Raw genomic sequence first — 21404 nt, 5'->3', positions numbered from 1 at the left:
TCTGTGGACAATTCCTTTTACCTCATGGCTCGGTTTTTGCTCTGACATGCACTGTCAACTTTGGGACCTTATATACGCAGGTGTGTGCCATTCCAAATCATGTCCAATCAATTGAATTTACCACAGGTGGATTCCAATCAAGTTGTAGAGACATCTCAAGGATGATCAATGGAAACAGGATGCACCTGAGCTCAATTTCGAGTATCATAGCAAAGGGTCTGAATACTTATGTAAATAAGGTATTTCTGTTTTTTCTTTGTCATTATGGGTTATTGTGTGTAGATTGATGAAGAAAAAAACATTTATTTAATCAGTTTTAGAATAAGTCTGTAATGTAACAAGATGTAGAAAAGCCAAGGTGTCTGAATACTTTCTGAATGCACTGTAAGTATCAAAGTAACAGTATAAATAATTTAACATTCCTTATATTAAGCAAACCAGATGCCATGATTTTCCTGTTTGTATTTTTTTAATTTAAGGATAGACAGGCACACTCCAACACTCAGACATAATTTACAAACAAAGAATTTGTGTTTAGTGACTTTGCCAGATCAGAGGCAGTAGGGATGACCAGGGATGTTCATTTGATAAGTGTCAATGTTTTAAAATGTAACTTTTATTTAACTAGGCAAGTCAGTTAAAAACAATTTCTTGTTTACTATGACAGCCAAACCTGGACGACGCTGGGCCAATTGTACGCTGCCCTATGGGACTCCCAATCACGGCCGGTTGTGATACAGCCTGGTGTCTGTAGTGACGCCTCTAGCACGGAGATGCAGTGCCTTAGACCGCTGCGCCACTTGGGAGCCCATTTTAGTAACAAGTTATTTTGGGTGACAGGGAAAATTCATGGAGTAAAAAGAAAACGTAAAAAATATAAATAGTAAAGTACACACACCCCCCAAAAAGACTTAAGGTGTACTTTTGAAGTATTTTTACAACGTGGTACCGTTTGTAAAACATGCAGTTGCATTGGATTTATTAGTCCTGGTGTTAGTCCTGGTTCCTGACAAAGGTTTTTCTATTTAAGCTTTGAATATCAATTCCCCAAGTTTATCAGGCTTTATCTTGAGACTATTTGCTATGAGAATCAACGTGTTTACACAGCGGGAAATGCAGATGTATTTTCTTCGCTATAATCAGCTGGTCAAAACTTCAGGGATACAAATCTTAAACACTTATCTATTTTATTACTGCAGTGAACTTAGCTTTACATTGAAGATTCTGACTTTACTCGTCAATACCTCAACAGAACATGCCAGGAAAATTATAAAAATGTAATTCTAAATCAGCTGACAATAGTGAACAAGTTACACCCCTTGTTTTAACATATTTACTTTTTGGAGACAAAATGTAGCTAAAACATTGCTCTCCTCTGCTGCAAGGGTTTAGGGACCCATTTTAAAACAGAAACGCTTACTATAGCATGTTAATGAACAATGTCAATACCTTCTCAACCACAGACATACCCAGATAACACATTTAGGTTCTGGCAATAATCCCTGAAGGTTGTGGGAATGTTCCCCGAACGTTGCACCAATGTTCCCTAACGGTTTAAACTGATGGTTTTCTTAACATTCTTATAACGTTCTCTTTTGGTTTTACAAAGATAGCGGGGCACGTTCTCTGAAGGTTACACTGTAGGCAACGTTCTCTGAAGGTTCTGGGAATGTTCTCTGTAGGTTAACAATGGTCCCTAAAGGTTCAACATTATGGTTTTCTTAACACACACACAGGATGGCACAATTAAATATTAACAATTAATTCTTATATTTATACCAATTATCCCACTGAATACATTTTTTTTTTAAAGTATACTACGTCATAACTGACTTTGTATGGGCAAATAAAAAATACAAGTTTCAATTCTTCCAAGACTTAAAAAGAACTGATGATATTGGACAGAGGCTATGTTAGTGATGTTCCAACGAAATTACAGTTAACAAAAATGACCCTTAATCCAGTATAAACTAATGTATAGAATGTATTTTACAAGTTAAAATCACAAATTCTACAGCAAAACGGCAGAGTCATGTTTTAATTGAGTGATAATGCCGGAGTAGCCGCTGTTTGGAGGATATATTGGCACAGCCTGAGACCAAGTCAAATCATACCAAAATCAGCAACTTCGAGGGCATTATCACGTTTATACAACGGGTTACCAACATATATAAATAATGATTGACATATTTTCATTAATAGAAAAATATTTTAATTTATTCATGATATTTCATCCTTCCACAAGATATAGTCCCGACACAAATCTAGGGTTGCTACCCAAGCTATCTGTTCAGTTGCCACAGACGCAACCCAGTCGTTCAGTCTTTTTGTTCTGTATCTATGGATGCAACCCAGATCTATATGTTCCATTGCCATATTGGTTGGCAATGTTGTTATCCCTTGCTAGCTAGCTAGTCATGTCAAACAGTGCAGACAGAAAAACAACAAAGTAGCTGCATTTGTTTGTTGTTTTCTAGTGATATTTATTTGGATACATCCATAACAATGAGCTAATGATGCGCGATTTCACCTGGCATAGAAAATCTACACTCTCTCTCGTGAGGACACTGTTGCTCAAGAGCTAGCCAACAACACAGCTAACACAATCATTTTAAACTGAAGCGGAAAACACTACAAACTAGCTGCACATTGTTTTGTTAGACATGTTTTCTATTGCTAGTTCTTTGTATATATCCATAAAAATTATGTTGATTTCATGATTTCGAACTGGCTGAGAAAAGCTGCCTACCTGTCTGTCTCATCCCAACACTTTCATTACTATGGGACAGGTGGAGATCGAATTTGAATATTGAAACAATTTAGCAAATGTCGGAGAGACAGACAGCAAGGTTTATACAAATCTCCGATGTTGAAAACTAGATGTTAGTCTAAAAGAAATGGGAAATAATGTCTACATGCTTTTATAGTGGAGATCAAGTTTATAAATTGCCTGGCTGGGCTGATGAGACAGAGGATTGCACAGGCAGATGGAACAGAGTAAATAGGCATTTTAACATCATAGATTTAGCTGGTGGTAACTTGTGGAATAGACACAGGCTGGAATGCAGTTTTAAGCAATCAGCATTCAGGATTAGACCCATCTGTTGTATAAGTGTAAAACTAATGACTCAATAACCCATGCAGTCTGCGAATGCTATAAAGTCCAAAAGTTTTGGGCGGAGTTAGAAAGTTGTCTGTCAGAAGTATCAAAATGTAAATGTACTTTTAATCCGTCTGTCTGCATATTTCAAGACATGGCATACGAATGAGCAGTGAGATACCCGACGGGCTGGATGATACTTTTCTCATCAACCATCTTGAAAAAAATGCACACTTAACTGGAAATCAACCAATCGTCCATCGCTAACACGATGGAAAGGTCAAATACTTTATTATCTAAATGTTGAAAGTGCGTGGGTGACAGAGAGAAACAAAATGGTGCAGTTTTAGGCCATGTGGCAGAAATTGATGCTGATGCTGGAGATGAATGGGGGGGTGAGCAGATAGGTCTGGCCAGATGTGATGACATTGATGTTTTTGTGCTGTTTGGATGTGCATGTTTAGTATTGTTTTTAAAAATGTATAATTTTAACAGTTAACACATTTATAATTTTAGTTAACAATTCAGAAATCTGCAACCTGGTGACTGCCTCATAAAGCTGGTTGAGAGAATGCGAAGAGTGTCCAAAGCTGTCAAGTCAAAGGGTGCCTAAATATATCTTTATTTGTTTAACACTTTTTTGGTTACTACATGATTCCATATGTGTTATTTCATCGTTTTGATGTCTTCTCTATTATTCTACAATGTAGAAAATAGTCCAAATAAAGAAAAACCCTTGAATGATTAGGTGTGTCCAAACTTTTGACTGGTACTGTATATGAATGTGTTTTCACATTTATTTTGAATGTTCCTAATTTAGAGTCACTGCAGTGTACCTCTAGTGCTGCAGACATTGTTGTTTTCTGAGCTGACATTTTTAATAAATGTTTAATATACTTTAAATAAAAGTGAGAATCAAACATGTATTGTTTTTTCAATGACTACACCACAATTGAACAAAACAGGTGTGATTCAGTATAGGTCAAGAACAGCCTGCACTTGTGCTTACTTTCACAGTCTGTCTGCCTCCTTTCTCTGCTCTGCCTCTTTACCTTTTTGACCTGAAGGACCTGTAAGTTCCATACAATCAATGCAATAGCAACAAATGTAAGTTAAACGTGGCCTGCTAACGGCTAGTTATATAGATTACCGGTATTGCCATGACTGATAGTTTTGAAAATGTGAGTAAAAAAAATTTTGGGCCTGGAAGCATTTTTTTTTTCTCATGAATATCTGTCTCTGCTAAGTTAGCTTTCTTCTTTGCTCTGTCATATGAGTAAAACAATAACATCGGGTTACAAATAATTATTCAATGGTTATTTGTTTGAAATGATATGCCACACCGGACATACCCTATTAGATGGTCATACTGAATCCAGATTTCATATATACTATCACTTTCAAAACATATTCACTTTACCTGTGGTCTCCAGAATTCGGCCCCCATTCTATCATTTTCTATGTCTTGTCTGGTCGTTCACAGTTTTTACCTTTTTTTTGGTCCAGTAGCAATACACAACCTGATGAAGAAGTTAGTGTATTTCAATTATAAGCCACATAAATACTTTGAAAACAGCTACTACAGAATTGTTCTGCTATAACTCACACATGCTCATACTTGACTTGTTACTCTATTTTTATTCAGAAATGGGAATGTAATTTTTGCAGTGTAGAGCCCTGAAAATTGACCACCCGCTTATGTGGCTGGTGAAATTGACGTTCTTACCCACCAATACCTAAATCTACCTGCATTTGGCACGTTTTAATGTTATGCCCTGCTTGTATTTATGTATACATTTTTTTTGGAACACAGCCCTGCATCGACACCAATTTTACGGAATCCAAACACGGTCCAATATAAATTGACCCGCAACCTGGGTCAGGTGGGCATCATTTCAAAGCTTATTCTATTGCCAACATGACTAGCTAAGTTATAAAATATGACCTTGCAGTGTTAGGCAAGTATATTAAGTTATAATATTGGAGAGAACAATCTAGCTAATGATTAATTCAGCTGATTGGTCGGTCCCATCGTAAATTGGTGCTCTGACCCTCCCTCTCGTCAGGGGATACAGCTGTCTCTGCTATTGCAAACTCCTTCTCCAGCCTGATAAAAGCCAGAGTTCCTGCATCAGGGAGGAGAGCATCTTTTTATGTCCTGTGTTGATTTTTGTAGCCGATCCTTCCCGAGGTATGTGTATGCCAATAGGGCTTAGTGAACAATTTCAATAACCAAAAACACTGACATTAAGTATTAGTAATTATTCTGTTTCATTTGTTCCCAGGAGGGGAAGGGGAACGCCCCTTGGTAGCGGTTAGGCAAGAGGCCTGCGGGCATACATAACCGTAGTATTTAATCTGTCTATGCACGCTAGGTAACACCTGGGCTTTCCACCCCCTTGTATTTTGTTAAGCGCGCCAGGTGGTCCACCTTTAAAAAAAAAAAATCCAAATCACATGTTTTTAGCAATTGTTATTTTACTTAAGATCACTTGATAAGAAAATACAATTAGTTGTCAGTAACAGAAACACAAAACCAATGGTTTTAAGAAGGTATGTATTACAAAATGCATGCAAGCATACTGAAAGATCTAGTTTGTGAATGATCTGATCCTTACAGAAGATGACACAGATAATAAGGCATTCAATGGTGGGTTACACATTATTGAAAATGACTTATTTGAAGAGTTACTAAAATTAAGGTGAATTATTACAGAATAAGATCTGTAGCTGTCTGGCAGAACTAGTGCTCTCGTGGAGACTGTGGGTAGTTCACCCTCTCTCGCTGCTCCTCAGGTGCACTCCCAGGCGAAAGGGCTTTTGAGACTGTGTCCCACCAAAGATGAGGCTGAAATCTGGGACACCTCCATCCTCAGGCCAGACGAATCGGAAACGCCGAAGCAATGTCACTAGAACCAGGAAGAGCTCCATACGTGCTAACCCCTCCCCCAGACACACACGTGATCCTGGGGAACACACACACACAGCTATCAATGAGAACAACATTTCACTCATACCTTCATATGCATGCAGCCTGGCATTTTATGTCAACATATTCTCCTGTCTCTGTACAACACACTATCATTTATAAGCCATAGATATTGACGCTTTTGCAAAAAGGCACCTGCTGAGAATGGCAGAAAGGCTTCCGGTTTCACAAACTCTCCGACCTCGTTGAGGAAATTTTCAGGGTTGAACTCGTGAGGGAATTTCCACTGGCCTTCTTCATGCAGCACCGAAGACAGGTTAGGAATTACCATAGTGCCCTGGAACAGATGAGGAATTAAGGGTGCGGTGGAGAGGTACACTGAAGACTGACACAGCACCCATCATGACATCACTCCCTCTAGCCCAGGCGACCTTTATAGTTCTAAGGTCAACAACAGGCAGCATATCAGTCGTCATGGTAATGCTCACCTGGGGCAACTGGTAGCTGTGTAGTTGCGTGTCGCTGCAGGTAGTATGGAACACGCCAAGAGGAACGGTGTCACTCATGCGCTGTACCTCATGGATCATGGCTTGAACATACGGCATGGCATGTCTGTCCTCAAACGAAGCATCTGCACGTCCCTCAAGAATGTTGGTGATCTCTCGGTAACAGCGATCTGGAACAAACACACTCTTTGGCCGGAATTCAATCCGATCAAGCTTTGTAGAACAATTTCATATTTAGCCGACATACTCATCTCATATACATATGTATAGAAATATATATATATATATATACGGTACTCTATACCATCTACTGCATCTTGCCTATGCCGTTCGGCCATCGCTCATTCATATATTTTTATGTACATATTCTTATTCATTCCTTTACACTTACTTGTGTATAAGGTAGTTGTAGTGAAATTGTTAGGTTAGATTACTTGGTAGATATTACTGCCTGGTCAGAACTAGAAGCACAAGCATTTCGCTACACTTGCATTAACATCTGCTAACCATGTGTATGTGACAAATAAAATCTGATTTGATATGCAGTGTTTACCATGAATGCCGACACATTGTCTACAAGCTCCATCGAATTGAATGAAATGTATTCCAGTGTGTGTATTTCCTCACCCTGTACATGCTGGTTGGTCATCAGGTGTAGCACGGCAGAGCGGAGGGTGTTGGAAGTGGTGTCTGTCCCAGCCATGAACAGGTCAAGTAGTAGAAACACCATATGAGTGTCATTAAATGTGGAGCCTCCATTAGCTGTCTGAAACACACACACACACCAAATGCCTCTACATTAAATTCTGCTCCATCCTGTAAAGTACTTCCTCCTCTTCCACCAGCCCCAAAAATGTTTTTGCCCTTCTCACGGAAGTCATACCAAAGACTCTAAAAATGGGATCCGATGCCTCTCTGATTGGCAGATACTCAGGGTAATGTCCTGCGACAGACTAGTGTCCTATCCAGGGTTGTACTTCTACATCAAGCTGCTTAAATGCTACAGAAACAGGAGATAGGCTCCTGCCCCATGTACTGTTCAGGCTTACTTGTACAAGGCTACTTACTTTATATCTTATCTTATTTATTTTACTTCTAGAACCCTAGTTCTATTGTTCTCCTACCTTGTCAATCTGGTCCAGGTAGCAGTCAAGGAGGTCTCTGGGCTCTCCCACGACCCTTGAACTTTTGTGCTTGGTCACAATCTTCTTGATATGTTCCTTCATTTGATTAAATTTGTGTAAAATGTTCCTGAAGGGCAAAGGGAAGGGCCTCAAGACTGGAATGATTTCATAGAGCTACAAAATATAGATCGGAGGAAATGGATGTAAAACAGAGGGGAATGTGGTTCAGTGTGTCATGTCTAGCACAGAGAGGTCAGTGAGGATCATGTACACTTAAAAAATAATAATAAAAGGTTCCATCTAGAACCTAAAAGGATTCTTTGGCTGTCCCCATGGGAGAACACTTTGAAGAACGCATTTGAAGAACACTTTTGGGTTCAGTGTAGAACCCTTTCCACAGAGAGTTCTACCTGGAACCCAAAAGGGTTCTACCTGGAAACGGCCGAAAGAACCATTTTGGGATCCTTTTTTTTTAGTAAACATGGAGTGACACAGGGCTTAGACTGTACCATGGCCCAAGGTCCAAAAGCTTCCTTGGTCAACTCCTCTAACCTCTGGATGAGGGTGAGGATGACCGGGTCGTCATATTCGAACCTCTCTCCGAAAATCAGTGAGCAGATGATGTTAGACGCAGTCAGATGGAACAGGTGCTGAGGGTCCATCGAACCGCCTACCAGGACACAGCAACAGTCACCACATGAGGCAATATACACAGACAAGATAATAACAACGATCACAGAGCTACTGAATTGAACACATTGACAGGATTGATAAAGTAACAATCCCCACAGTCTTTATACCTAATGTTAAAACAAGTATAGTAAATATAGTCATACTGGGAATATTACTGAGAGTATCTTATTTCTGTGAAGTTTGTGTGGTTTATGGAAGCTTGTTACAACTAGAAGGGGTTAATAGTGTAATTGTTTGATACAGTATTTGGAGGATCTTTGGGGTGGATACTAAGCGCTGATAATGACATGAATATGTACAATAATGATTATGATTACGAGGACGTTGTGTGTGTGGGACTGTACCAGCACTGCTCTCCAGCTCAGTGCAGATGTGGGACACCTCCTCTAGGATGCGCTCTTCCATGGAGCGTTTGCCCAGACCAAATTTTCTCAGCGTGGTCAGAGCAAAGCGCCGGTGGTCCCTCCAGCTGGAGCCATAATTGGCCAGGACGATCCCTGATCGGCACACACACACGGAACATACGTGGGTCGGGCTCACGGTCTCATGCCTGCTACTTTAAAATCAGTGTCAACCCTCAGCCCAAGGGGGGATTTCCTATTGGGCTAATTCCTGTTTCCTGTTAGGCTAATTCCTGGTCTCCCATGGGTTTCTCCCATGGTAGACCAGGGCCCAGATACCGCCGGTGGCACACACACACACACACACACACACACACACACACACACACACACACACACACACACACACACACACACACACACACACACACACACACACACACACACACACACACACACACACTACCCTTATTATACCACATATTTCAAAATGGGTCAAGAACCTACTACCTTTGCTTTCAAAGAGGTGGCTGATGAGGAGATGGGTTGGTCGTCCAGCATATTCCTCTGCGTGTGTCACTAGTGCTTCACGAACCACCTCCAGGCCATTCAGAACCACAGCAGGCCGTGAGCCGATGTACAGACTGAACACGTTACCATAGCGCCTCTTCAGCTGAAGCACAGAAGGAAAGGGACATGGGGAGGATTTATTGTGAGAATATAATGTGGGACTTTTCTTTTGAAATGCTATTCAGGCACTTGGGAGACAATGGAAGGGTTGATGGATAAGCTTTCAGTCTTGAGTTTTAGAGTGGTTCCAGGAGTAACTCTTGGCTGACTACTATTATTTTGTCCCTTTACAAGTTGCAAAGCACTCTGATATTAAACATTGAGTCGCAGTGTCCCTGGTTTCCATCATTATGTGAAATGACAAAAAAAAAGCTCAACCTTATTCACAACATATCTATACAGTGTTATTAGTGTGTAATAACACCATTTCTTCCCAGGATAATAAAGTGTTTCCCTTTCCCTAGAATTTTATGGTTTAGAAATAATGTAAAGCGTGGTTTTTATCCACAATTTTCACAAATTATTTTAAAACATTACACTAAATTACATAATTATTTCTGTTTATTGTCAAATGAATGAATTATTGTCTTTAAATTGAATATGTTTTATGACATTCCAACCTTTTTGAGTATTTTCTAGTCCAATTGTTGCATGATTCTGCTGTTTGTATCCTTTTGCATCAGTTTCAATGCAAGACCTTTATTTTGAAGGTGAACCACCGATTCCACTATTGTTGCTCATTGTCCTAAAACTTTAGTCTACATCAAGACTTAATACCCATTCAGTCAGACTGGTCTCATAGACTAGAGCTAACATAGTAAATGTTAGCATGATATGTTACCTCTAGTATGGTTACATAAGACAGATACTTAAGGCAGTGATTCCCAAACTTTTTTCTCTTTTTAAGAACTATGTCCGGCTTTAAACTTACTCTTGAAGGATGTTTTAGTCCCATAGATTTTGTTGTATTTTTTTGTCACTCAAATATCACATGAATACACATTAGACATGGCAAAAGGTATAGAATTATAAAAAATGTAGCTTTAAAACGGCAACATTTTCTTTGCACCCCATGACAAAATGTGTGGAATTGCAGGAAATATGCTTTAAACCTGCAAAATTCTCTCCACCAACAAGAAGGGTGTGAACAGTTTGAGTCATAAACAGTGCTCGTGCCCATAGAAATAGACGTGGTGCGTGCGCGGCAAATTCATAACATATTGTAATGAAACAGCAGGGAGCCAAGGTCCAGCACGCTATCGACTGTGCAGCAAAAGCATGCTCGTGCAGCAGGGTCGATTTCCGCGGTTATAAACCCAGGGTCGTTACACTATTGTACATTTTGCAAATTCGTTAAATTGTAATACGTAACATATCATACGAAATGGGTGATGGACATCCATAATACATACCATACGAAACGTAACATATCATACATACTAAATGGAGTGTCTCGGATTTACTATACAGAATAATATAAATCCATGTACCTATATTACGGACTGCTTGTAGAAAGCTTTATCACAAATATTAGAGTCACAAAAAAAAGTAATTTCCAGCAGGGTTATCGTAACAGGTATCGAGACTAGGTCTAACCTTGGCCTACAACATATTGCCCACTTTACCCTTTCCAGGTCTTTGAGAGGGTTGACAGGATCCAGCTGTAGCAGATTGCCGAGGATGGGCAGGGGACGGGGTCCTGGTGGGAAGTTTTTAGGTCGGCGGACCCTGGTGAAGAAGAATAGAAGGAGGGAAAAGAAGCACAACAACACGATCGACCCTAGCATCGCGACTGGGCTTCAGGAAATGTGTAGGCTACTTCACGATTTAAAGCTGATTTAAAGATGCCGGTTGCCACCTACACAGATTGCAGACTTTGTTTTGAACGCTAGTCAGCAGATGTTTATGAGAGGGATATTTGCTGACTCGTAAATGTACATTAAGCCTAGTTTCGTAAATACCAGATCTAGGGCAACAGTTAATGTGGGAGGTAACCTGTCTGCCAATGGGAGACTAGTACATTTAAAGCCTTGACAGGACTCGATGCAAATTTTTTTTGGACAATTTCTTGTTTGATTTGGTATTGGAACTGGGGGGTCTCGTAGCCAAATCAGATTTATTGTGAAGTTTCTATGCGAATATATGAGCTGCAACAACAATATTCCATGCTCTAATTTATTATGACGTTCCTTTCGAGAATATTGTGATATTTGCCAAAATTAAGAATTCTAACAATCACCATTTATACCATGGATGACACAAAACAAGAGCTTTTTTTTTGCAAACATTCAAACACAAATAGAATATTGATCCAAACCTTTCAACAAAGGAATACTTAAAATGGACAACATGAGTCGTTTTTTCCTCGCTTTTTTGTTAATTTACTGTTGTGCAGCGACTTAAAATGTTAGTAAAAGTGGACTGGTTTAATGCCAGTGGCAAGTCATTGGTAACAATAGAAAAGAGTAGAGGGCCTAGAGAACTGCACTGGGGTACATAGCATTCAACTCTGAAGAGAACCCCAGTTTTCATAGTGACAGTGGCCTACAGGTCAAGGTTTTGGTCTCCAACAGCCCGGCTACAGACCCAATCTCTTGGCGCCAAAGTCAGAGCTGCTGAACGGTGCAAGGCCAAAGTCCTCTGGGAGTGCATCCTGTGTGCTAACCCCAGAAACCCCTCTGCAATCAGGATGATCCTGAAGAAAGTTGGTTGTCCAGGCTCATCTCAGAAGGTTGTGTCAGGTCCCAAGCTGACCCAGCAGGCCTTGTGTAACAGGGTTAAATAGACATCCTCATGCTGACCACACTGCTCGCGTCGTGCGCATTGCAAAATAAATGTACACATACATGTTATTCAATCATTGCACCCAGACTGCTTGCGTGCGCCAATGAGCATCTGCGTTGCCAGGCGTTAAAATTGAAGTTGCTTCTATTTATGAAGCAGAATGTGATGCAAGTCCTGCCTCTCCCATCTCCTCATTGGCTGTTAGAAGCATATACCCATGTGCCATCTCCTCATTGGTTATACCCACGTGGGTGACTGAAAGATGAACTGAGGTCGGTTATGGTAATACACCTTATTATGAAAGTTAGTTGCCAATCGCAATATAAAGTCCAAAGAAGAAAAAGCCTGGAAGGAGGGGAGATGACTAGAAACGATTCGGTTGACCATTTTATGTGTGGATTGTCCGAGTAGAGGACCTTGTGCATTTCAGGTAAAATAACAAATCAATGTTTATATTCCAGGACAAATTAGCTAGCAACAGCAAGCTAGCTAGCTAAATAGGACAAATTAGCTAGCAACTGCAAGCTAGCTAGCTAAATTGCCATAAATGTTTAATGCTTTTTGACCTGTCCCCAAATTAATATAATTGGTTCAGAGTTTGTTTTCATATTTCAACCTACGTGTCGTGATCGTGTTTGGTGTGGGCGGGACAAAATCAATTTGCGCACGCGGACGCACTGGTTTGTGCATGGGTTAGTTGTATGAGTTTTGTCATAATTAAGCAGTCAGGTTATGTATGTATAGCTGTGAAGCCAGCTGCGGTAATGTTTGAGTAACTGCATCCCCGTGTGTATCTGTGTGCATGATCACGCAGCATCCAGCCAAAGAGTTGTTCAACTTTGATGGGGGTATGTATTGTGATCCATGCTGCACTCAGTGTTTTAACTTTTAAAATGATACATTCAGCAAAAAAAGAAACATCCCTTTTTCAGGACCCTATCTTTCAAAAACAATTTGTAAAAATCCAAATAACTTCACAGATCTTCATTGTAAAGGGTTTAAACACTGTTTCCCATGCTTGTTCAATGAACCATAAACAATTAATAAACATGCACCTGTGGAACGGTTGTTAAGACACTAACAGCTAACAGACGGTAGGCAATTAAGGTCACAGTTATGAAAACTTAGGACACTAAAGAGTCCTTTCTACTGACTCTGAAAAACACCAAAAGAAATATGCCCAGGTTCCCTTCTCATCTGCGCGAATATGCCTTAGGCATGCTGCATGAAGGCTTGAGTACTGCAGATGTGACAATGACCCTCCTGACATGACCCTCCAGCATGACAATGCCACCAGCTATGCTGCTCGTTCTGTGCGTGATTTCCTGCAAGACAGGAATGTCAGTGTTCTGCCATGGCCAGCGAAGAGCCTGGATCTCAATCCCATTGAGCATGTCTGGGACCTGTTGGATCGGAGGGTGAGGGCTAGGGCCATTCTCCTCAGAAATGTCCGGGAACTTGCAGGTGCCTTCGTGGAAGAGAGGGGTAACAAATCACAGCAAGAACGGGCAAATCTGGTGCAGTCCATGAGGAGGAGATGCACTGCAGTACTTAATGCAGCTGGTGGCCACACCAGATACTGACTGTTTCTTTTAATTTTGACCCACCCTTTTTTCAGGGACACATTTTCTGTTAGTCACATGTCTGTGGAACTTGTTAAGTTTATGTCTCAGTTGTTGAATCTTGTTATGTTCATACAAATATTTACACATGATAAGTTTGCTGAAAATAAACGCAGTTGACAGTGAGAGGACGTTTCTTTTTTTGCTGAGTTTATCTAGTGCGTGCTAGGCTGAAAACCATATTGTTTTATAATCATTATCAATGTTGTTACGTGATAGTGTTACAGAGTTGTGTCATGTATTTATCATTTTATGGACATTTACAAAATTTGCACGCTGCGTTATGCTAAAGGTTAGCTAACGTTCACCTTGTACTTTCTTAGCTAATGAGGCTAGTCACCTCTTGAAGTGTAAATGTATTTTAATTTTATGTTGTTTCACATCACTCAGATTGCATGTTGGGTTTGCAGTTGTGCTGAAGTTTACACAGTGTTGTGTATGTATTCGCAGGTACGTGCTCCCAAATTATATTGAATAATGATATGCTACTGTACACGTGTAGCCCATGTGCTGTGGTGATTTGTTATGGCAGTCAGACGGAGTCCTATGTTGAGCACTCCTCTGTAGCCATGTTGTTATACAGTTGAAGTCGGAAGTTTACATACACCTTCGTCAAATACATTTAACCTCAGTTTTTCACAATTCCTGACATTTAATCAGAGTAAAAATTCCCTGTCTTAGGTCAGTTAGGATCACCACTTTATTTTAAGAATGTGAAATGTCAGAATAATAGTAGAGAGAATGATTTATTTCAGCTTTTATTTCTTTCATCACATTTCCAATGAGTATTTGGCAGCATTGCCTTTAAATGGTTTAACTTGGGTCAAACGTTTTGGGATGCCTTCCACAAGCATCCCACAATAAGTTGGGTGAATTTTGGCCCATCCCTCCCGACAGAGCTGGTGTAACTGAGTCAGGTTTGTAGGCCTTCTTGCTCGCACACGCTTTTTCAGTTCTGCCCAAAAATGTTCTAAGGGATTGAGGTCAGGGCATTGTGATGGCACTCCAATACCTTGACTTTGTTGTCCTTAAGCCATTTTTCCACAATTTTGGAAGTATGCTTGGGGTCATTGTCCATTTGGAAGACCCATTTGCGACCAAGCTTTAACTTTAACTGATGTCTTGAGATGTTGCTTCAATATATCCACATAATTTTCCTTTCCTCATGATGCCATCTATTCTGTGAAGTGCTCCAGTCCCTCCTGCAGCAAAGCACCCCCACAACATGATGCTGCCACCCTCGTGCTTCACGGTTGGGATGTTGTTCTTCGGCTTGCAACCCGAAGAACAATTATAAGTGAAATAATCTGCCTGTAAACAATTGTTTGAAAAATTACTTGTGTCATGCACAAAGTAGATATCATAACCGACTTGCCAAAACTATAGTTTGATAACAAGAAATTTGTGGAGTGGTTGAAAAACGAGTTTTAATGTCTCCAACCTAAGTGTATGTAAACTTCCGACATCAACTGTAAATGTAATGTATAACATGTATATTATAAATAGACTTAACTTTTCTAAAATTATTACAGATCCAGATGAGTTGTTATACTTTGATGGAGATCTCATGGTGGGTTTGCAGTTGTGCTGAAATTTACACAGTGTTGTGTATGTATTCACAGAATAAACCGTGAACGATAGCAGTACTGTGTCCATTGTCGATGAGCCATACAAGACCCGTTACACTTGCAATGTCTAGACCTGTCTCAGAGTGCTGTGCAGTATGTGGAGGCCAGTGCCAATGCCAGTCAGGTGTCTGGGTACCTTCGCTGCCCCCTGACATGGGAGCAGTTGAAGGATAGTCATCCCGTCAATCAGGAAGTGAGCCAGCTCAAGAGACCTCAACTGTCATCCCTTGAGTTAAATCTGTGCAGCATGTGGAGTCCAGTGCCAAAGTTCTCAGGTGTCTGCGTACCTTTCCTGGAAGCGGCTGAGGTATAGTCTCGATCAGGAACCGAGAAAGTCAAAGAGGCCTAGACTGAAGCAGCAGCGAGAGGCCTGCTGGTATGTCAGATAAGGCGTTTGGCAGCAAGGGGCTCAAGAGAGCATATAGCCAGATTGAAGAAGGAGGAGACCCCAGATCGCAAAAAAGACGAGGGACCATAGTCACTGATATTCACCTATTCATATGCACACATCAGGGTTGGGATCAATTCCATTTCAATTCAGTCAAATCAGAAAGTGAGCTGAAATCCCAGTTTCCATTAAAACAAATTATTAAAGTAAGGCATTGAGGAGTATTGGAACGGGAAGTGGAAAGTCAGTTTATTTCCTAAATTGAGAGAAATTAAAAGGAATTGACTCCGACCCTGGCACACGTATACAAAGAAACACACACACACACACACACAAATAAATATTTTTGTAATAAATATTTTAATTAGCAAACAATCAGTCAGTGATGTGTTTTTATTCACCATTTATATTTGAGTTCAATTTAACATCTGTCAATAAAGACTGCACTGTACGTCAAACTGCCCATGCCCTGATAGGAAGAGAGAGGATGGTGCAATACTACCACTGAATGTAGTGACTACATGTGTAAAACAGGTAAATGTATCTTTCATTTAAATCAAAAAGCAAATATATCACACACATAAATAGATTATTAAATGCTTCGCATCCATTCAAATGGATTGTTAAAGAATCTTTGACATTCAATTTCAGACTCAAGTCAGCAGGTGGCAGTGTCAAATGAAAAAGAGAGACGACGATTAAAATAAAAAATAAGGCAACTACAGTATGTTTATAGTACCGTTATATTTGTATTCTCTCCCTTGTTATTAATTTACTTAACTAGTTCATCAGGTCTGGAAAAAGAAAACGGCGACCTGCCATTGCAACACTACTCCATGTTGCACACATATTATATAGTTATTTTGCAATCGTTTGCAATTGTTTGCAATTGTTTACAATCTGTTACTTAACTTGGAACAAAATGTCGGTTGACGGTTAACATAGGCAACACCTTTCAGCTGTTAAATATATTGGCATGACGCTCTACTCAACAGTGTTGTTGTTTACATTTTAATATTCAGCAGACTCTCTTTGATAAGTGCCTTGCTCAAGCGTTCATCAACAGATATTTCACCTAGTCAGCTCGAGGATTCGAAACAGCAATATTTTGGTAACAGGTGTTGTGCCCCTTGCCAGAATCCCCCCCCCCCTCCCCTGCGCGTGAACGCGCGCACACTCAATCTTCATTGCTGCGACTTGCTAGCTCGTTGAGATTTCTGCTCTTCACTCGGTTGTCAGTTTAGTCTACATTTCACTGATTTTAGTAGGAGAAAGCATTTTTTTATTTGTGTCTTACAAGGCAGCTGTCACAAATTTTAAGTGTATTAGTCTATAAATAAATCTCTTTGCCAAAATTCGTAATCTCTCCCATGTCTTATTCGACTAGTAGTTGTTCTGAAATGTTTATTGCTTGCCTACATTTTACTCCCTCCTCTATGTTTAATATAACACACATACATTAATTATTAATTTTGGTTGCCTATCCTGATGTGAAGTTTGTTCTATAGAAAGTATTTGACTCTGATGTGTGACATAGAAAGTATTTGACTAGTGACAAAATGAAGGAAATTAGAAGGGGGGAATTTCGGGGGGAATTTTGGCAAGGCCATTTTCTAGCCTGCCAAAATTCTCTCCCCTCTTCTAATTTTCTTAATTATGTGGCTAGAGTCAAATACTCTCTGTGGCACACACTAATAGTCTTGGTCATGGACCTACTGGACTCAAACAAGGTTCAGAATGTCCACTGACTACTGTTCTATATTGCACACGCTTTAGTTTGTCCATTTTCATCTCACACGTTTTTACATTAATTCTGTAAACTTTAGAATTTCAATAGCCCCTTGGTCATGTGACCTACTGACCTCAAACAAGGTTCAGAATGTCCACTTTATCACGACTTCTCCCGAAGTCGGTTCCTCTCCTTGTTTGTTCGGTGTTCGGCGGTCGACGTTACCGGTCTTCTAGCCATAGCCGATCCATTTTTCATGTTCCATTTGTTTTGTCTTGTTTTCACACTCACCTGGTTTCAATTCCCTAAATTACATGTTGTATATTTTCCCTCTGTTTTCCCCCACGTCCTTGTCAGGAATTGTTTGTTGTATGTATTGGTGCCAAGTATGTTATGGTGTGTGACGGGTTTTTACCCACTTTCTTTATTTTGTATGTTGGTTTTCGGAGTTTGTAAGAATTGATTAAATAACTCTGTTTATACCAATTTCGTTCTCCTGCGCCTGACTTCCCTGCCACCAGCACGCACCCCATTACACACTTAGTGGGCCTACACATTGCACACCTTTTTGTCTGTCCATTTTCTCACATGGTTTTACATTAATTTGCCTGCTCTGCTCCCCTGAAGGACAGTGTCACTCACACACCTATTCACTTGGGCCTTCTCCCTGGGGCTTTCCTGACCTCCAGCCAGGCCCCCTTTGACCTGGTGATGTCTGACTTCTGACTTCTGGCCTCCAGGCCTACACTCCCTGCCCGCCTGCCTGCCCTCTCCCTGGGCCTAAGAGTGTATAGCTTACTCCCTGGAACTACAGACCTCCAGGCCTCCACACCTACTCTCCCTACCCGGTCAACACCCTACACCCTGGAATTACTAAGACATCTATAGTCCTGCTGTCAGGAACCACGTGCACCTGGTAACCCGAAACAGGCTCTGTGCATCTAGTAACCCTAAACAGGATCTGTGCACCTGGTACCCAAAACAGGCTCTGTGCACCTGGTAACCCGAAACAGGCCCTATTTACCTGGTGACCCACACACTTTTTTACCTACTCCAACCTCCACAGCCTGCGTTCCCCACAAACATGCTGTGCGCATCAGGACCCCATCACTAGCACTCCAACCCCATCACTAACAGCTCTACTCACCTGCCAAAAGAGGCTATCCCGGGCCAACCGAAGACCCATGCCACTATGGTATCATTACGTTTCGAGGGGATTTTGACTTAGAGGCATTCAGTCATAATCCCACAGATGGTAGCTTCGCACCATTGGCTCCTCAGCCATTCACATATATCAAATGTCTGAACTTGCGGTTCCTCTCTGCAATGTCCTATCACTGGAGGGCCAATGGGTTTAGTCTCCGCCTCGAGTCTAGTGAGTGTTGAGGAGACCTCCCCACCTACAATGTGTGGTGTCCAGCACTCAGGCAAGCCTGAGGCCTGGTAGGGTTAGCTAATGGTAAGGCGAACCGCCGGAGACTCCCCATGCAAACGTAGGTGGGGAGATCCGCGAGAAGGGACTAGCGTGCATCCAGAGTCAACAATGCTAACCATTGGAACCAACCCCCCCACCGACCCGCCAACAGACACCACCCTGACAAACCCCCGCACGCAGCCCCTTGTGAGACCCCGCACGAGAGATTGCAAGATGGTCCGCATAACGAACTTCCAACGGTGGTAAGAGGGCGATGGAGCGACTGCTCCCCTAGCCGTGGCTTAAGCCCCGCTTCGCACCACAGCCTGACCGACCCAGCCCTTAGAGCCAATCCTTATCCCGAAGTTACGGGCTTGCCAACTTCCCTTACATACCTACATTGTTATAACATGCCAGAGGCTGTTCACCTTGAAGACCTGCTGCGGGATATGGGTATGGCCCAGCTTGAGATTTACACCCTCTCCCCTGGATTTTCAAGGGCCAGCGAGAACTCACCGGACACCGCCGGAACCGCAACGCTTTCCAGGGCTTGGGCCCCTCTCTCAGGGTGAACCCATTCCAGGACGCCCTGCACTTCACAAAGAAATGAGAACTCTCCCCGGGGCTCCCACCAGCTTCTCCGGGATCTGTGGCGTTTCCGCACTGGACTTGCGGTGCCCGTCTCCGCTGGTCTGTGGACATTCTGAAAGTAGTTTGAGGTCAGTAGGTCACATGAGGTGTGCAATATGTAGGGTGTGCAATGTGTAGGCCCACTAATTGCACAGTCTGAACCTTGTTAGTGGTCAGTAGGTCACATGACCAAGGAGCTATTGAAATTCTAAAGATTACAAAATTCATGTAAAATCGTGTGGGATGAAAATGGACAAACTAAAGGGTGTGCAATATAGAAGGGTAGCCAGTGGACATTCTGAACCTTGTTTGAGGTCAGTAGGTCACATGACCAAGGAGATATTGAAATGCTAAAGTTGACCAAATTAATTTTAAAATGGTCTGAGATGAAAATGGACAAACTAAAGGGTGTGCAATATAGAAGGGTAGCCAGTGGACATTCTGAACCTTGTTTGAGGTCAACATGACCAGGGAGCTATTGAAATTAGAAACATTGATAAACATTGAAAATTAATGTCAAACTGCGTGAGATGAAAATGGACAAACTAAAGGGTGTGCAATGTGTAGGCCCACTGATTGTACATTCGGCACCTTGTTAGAGGCCAGTAGGTCATATGATCAAGGAGCTATTGAAATTTTAATGTAAAAAAGTCTGTACTTTGTTTATGCTCCCGAACTAATTAAACTAGGAATGCAAAATGCTGCTCAAATTTCCACGTTTTTTCGCTTTGGAAAGCGAATTAATGTCCAAATCTTGAAAATAAGACATGTGCGTTGTTGTGCGCATTTTTCCAAAATCATGACACTTATTTGGAGTCTGTGGCTCAAGTGGTTTGAAGGTTATTGAGGTTTGAAAGCGTGAATATCCGTCGAATATCCAACTTGAAACTGATTTTACCTTGGCGGAAAACCTGCATGTGAGACAGGCGCAAGACAGGCGCAAGTGTCCCATGCAAATTTCTCTGCTTTCTCCAACTCCACCCTCCCTTTATATTGGATTTTGCTACCGCCGATTCATTCCGTTATTGTGCGCCCTGAGGTGTGCTCTGCATCGGAACCGCTTTGGCGAACTGGGTAGCCAAGCATATAGGTCAAAACTAATAAGAGTTCTGGGCATAGATGTATTTAAACATGGATCTTCATCAACGAGGTTGGTTAGGATGGGCAACTCTGTTTGCCATTGCGTTATCAGTGAACAGTTTGAGCAAACACGACATGTTTGATTATGGAGAGCAAGCTGGAGACCAACTGTTGGAGCAGGGGACCGACCAAACTCAAGCACTTATTTTGAACCAGTCAATGTTCTTCTTCGATGGCGCATATGACACTGTTTATGTGAGTATAATTATGTTTTATGCACATGCGAAAATAGTAGCTTAATTATACACGAGAATAGCGGGGAAATATATCAATGGCAAACATGCACAGCCATCAATTATGATATTCACGTTCATATGTTGGCAGTTGAGAACCCCTTCCTATGCATCCATTGTGATATGCTATTTTATCCATGAAAGATAGCTAACAAAACAATTACATCATATGTTCTCAATTAGTTTACCATCTCATGCATGTGCCACATTTCACATCATTCAAAATCTCTTCACATATTAAAGTACTCTTTGATGATAATTACATTAGCATAAATTGCTCAAATCCCATGAATTGGGGGTTGAAAGGCCATGTGGAATGTTGCTGGAATGTCAGTCAATTCATTATGTGACTGATAAGGCTATCAATGCCCACCTTCATAAACAATGTCTTGGCTCTGTGCCTCCTTATACTGTAGAATATCACATACCAACAAATCATGTGATGATGGTTGATAGAGAATGATACATTAATTGATCCACAAATATCTTTAGTTTTAGAATGTTTCAGATCTTCCCAAGCACCTGAATGTTGCCCAAAATGTCACATTGGCAATTGTCACCCCTGCTGTCCCC

At 41.2% G+C, this 21404-nt stretch overlaps 2 protein-coding genes across 2 annotated transcripts in view; one reads left to right on the top strand and one right to left on the bottom strand.

The window, feature by feature from the left end:
* Positions 1-5566: 5566 nt before the first annotated feature.
* Positions 5567-11259, bottom strand: LOC112265500 (cytochrome P450 2B4). The gene is made up of 9 exons (XM_024442859.2): positions 10889-11259; positions 9204-9366; positions 8697-8849; positions 8169-8329; positions 7660-7833; positions 7163-7301; positions 6518-6705; positions 6225-6366; positions 5567-6066 (listed from the first exon to the last, which is right to left on the bottom strand). Exons 1-9 carry the CDS (start codon positions 11048-11050, stop codon positions 5873-5875), a joined length of 1476 nt encoding a protein of 491 aa, XP_024298627.1. The 5' UTR covers positions 11051-11259; the 3' UTR covers positions 5567-5872.
* Positions 11260-20281: 9022 nt separating this feature from the next.
* LOC112265509 (nidogen-1-like) overlaps positions 20282-21404 on the top strand; it is a 66277-nt gene continuing 65154 nt past the window's right edge. Inside the window, exon 1 of the mRNA XM_024442872.2 lies at positions 20282-20793. Within this exon, the coding sequence (XP_024298640.2) occupies positions 20578-20793 (216 nt within the window). The 5' untranslated portion in view covers positions 20282-20577. The remainder of the gene's footprint in view (positions 20794-21404) is intronic.

Source organism: Oncorhynchus tshawytscha, linkage group LG02 (assembly GCF_018296145.1).
Source record: "Oncorhynchus tshawytscha isolate Ot180627B linkage group LG02, Otsh_v2.0, whole genome shotgun sequence".
Classification (NCBI taxonomy): domain Eukaryota; kingdom Metazoa; phylum Chordata; class Actinopteri; order Salmoniformes; family Salmonidae; genus Oncorhynchus; species Oncorhynchus tshawytscha.
The sequence above is the reverse complement of the archived record's forward strand: the minus strand, read 5'-3'. Positions and strand labels throughout refer to the sequence as shown.

What these genes read in the sequence shown, in the direction of transcription:
- LOC112265500 (XM_024442859.2), bottom strand. Translation starts at nt 11,050, where the DNA reads ATGCTAGGGTCGATCGTGTTGTTGTGCTTCTTTTCCCTCCTTCTATTC. An exon ending in ACCTGGACCAGATTGACAAG is followed by an intron (nt 7,302 to 7,659) that starts GTAGGAGAACAA and finishes TGTGTGTTTCAG; the next exon opens with ACAGCTAATGGAGGCTCCAC. An exon ending in GACCAACCAGCATGTACAGG is followed by an intron (nt 6,706 to 7,162) that starts GTGAGGAAATAC and finishes TGTTTGTTCCAG; the next exon opens with ATCGCTGTTACCGAGAGATC.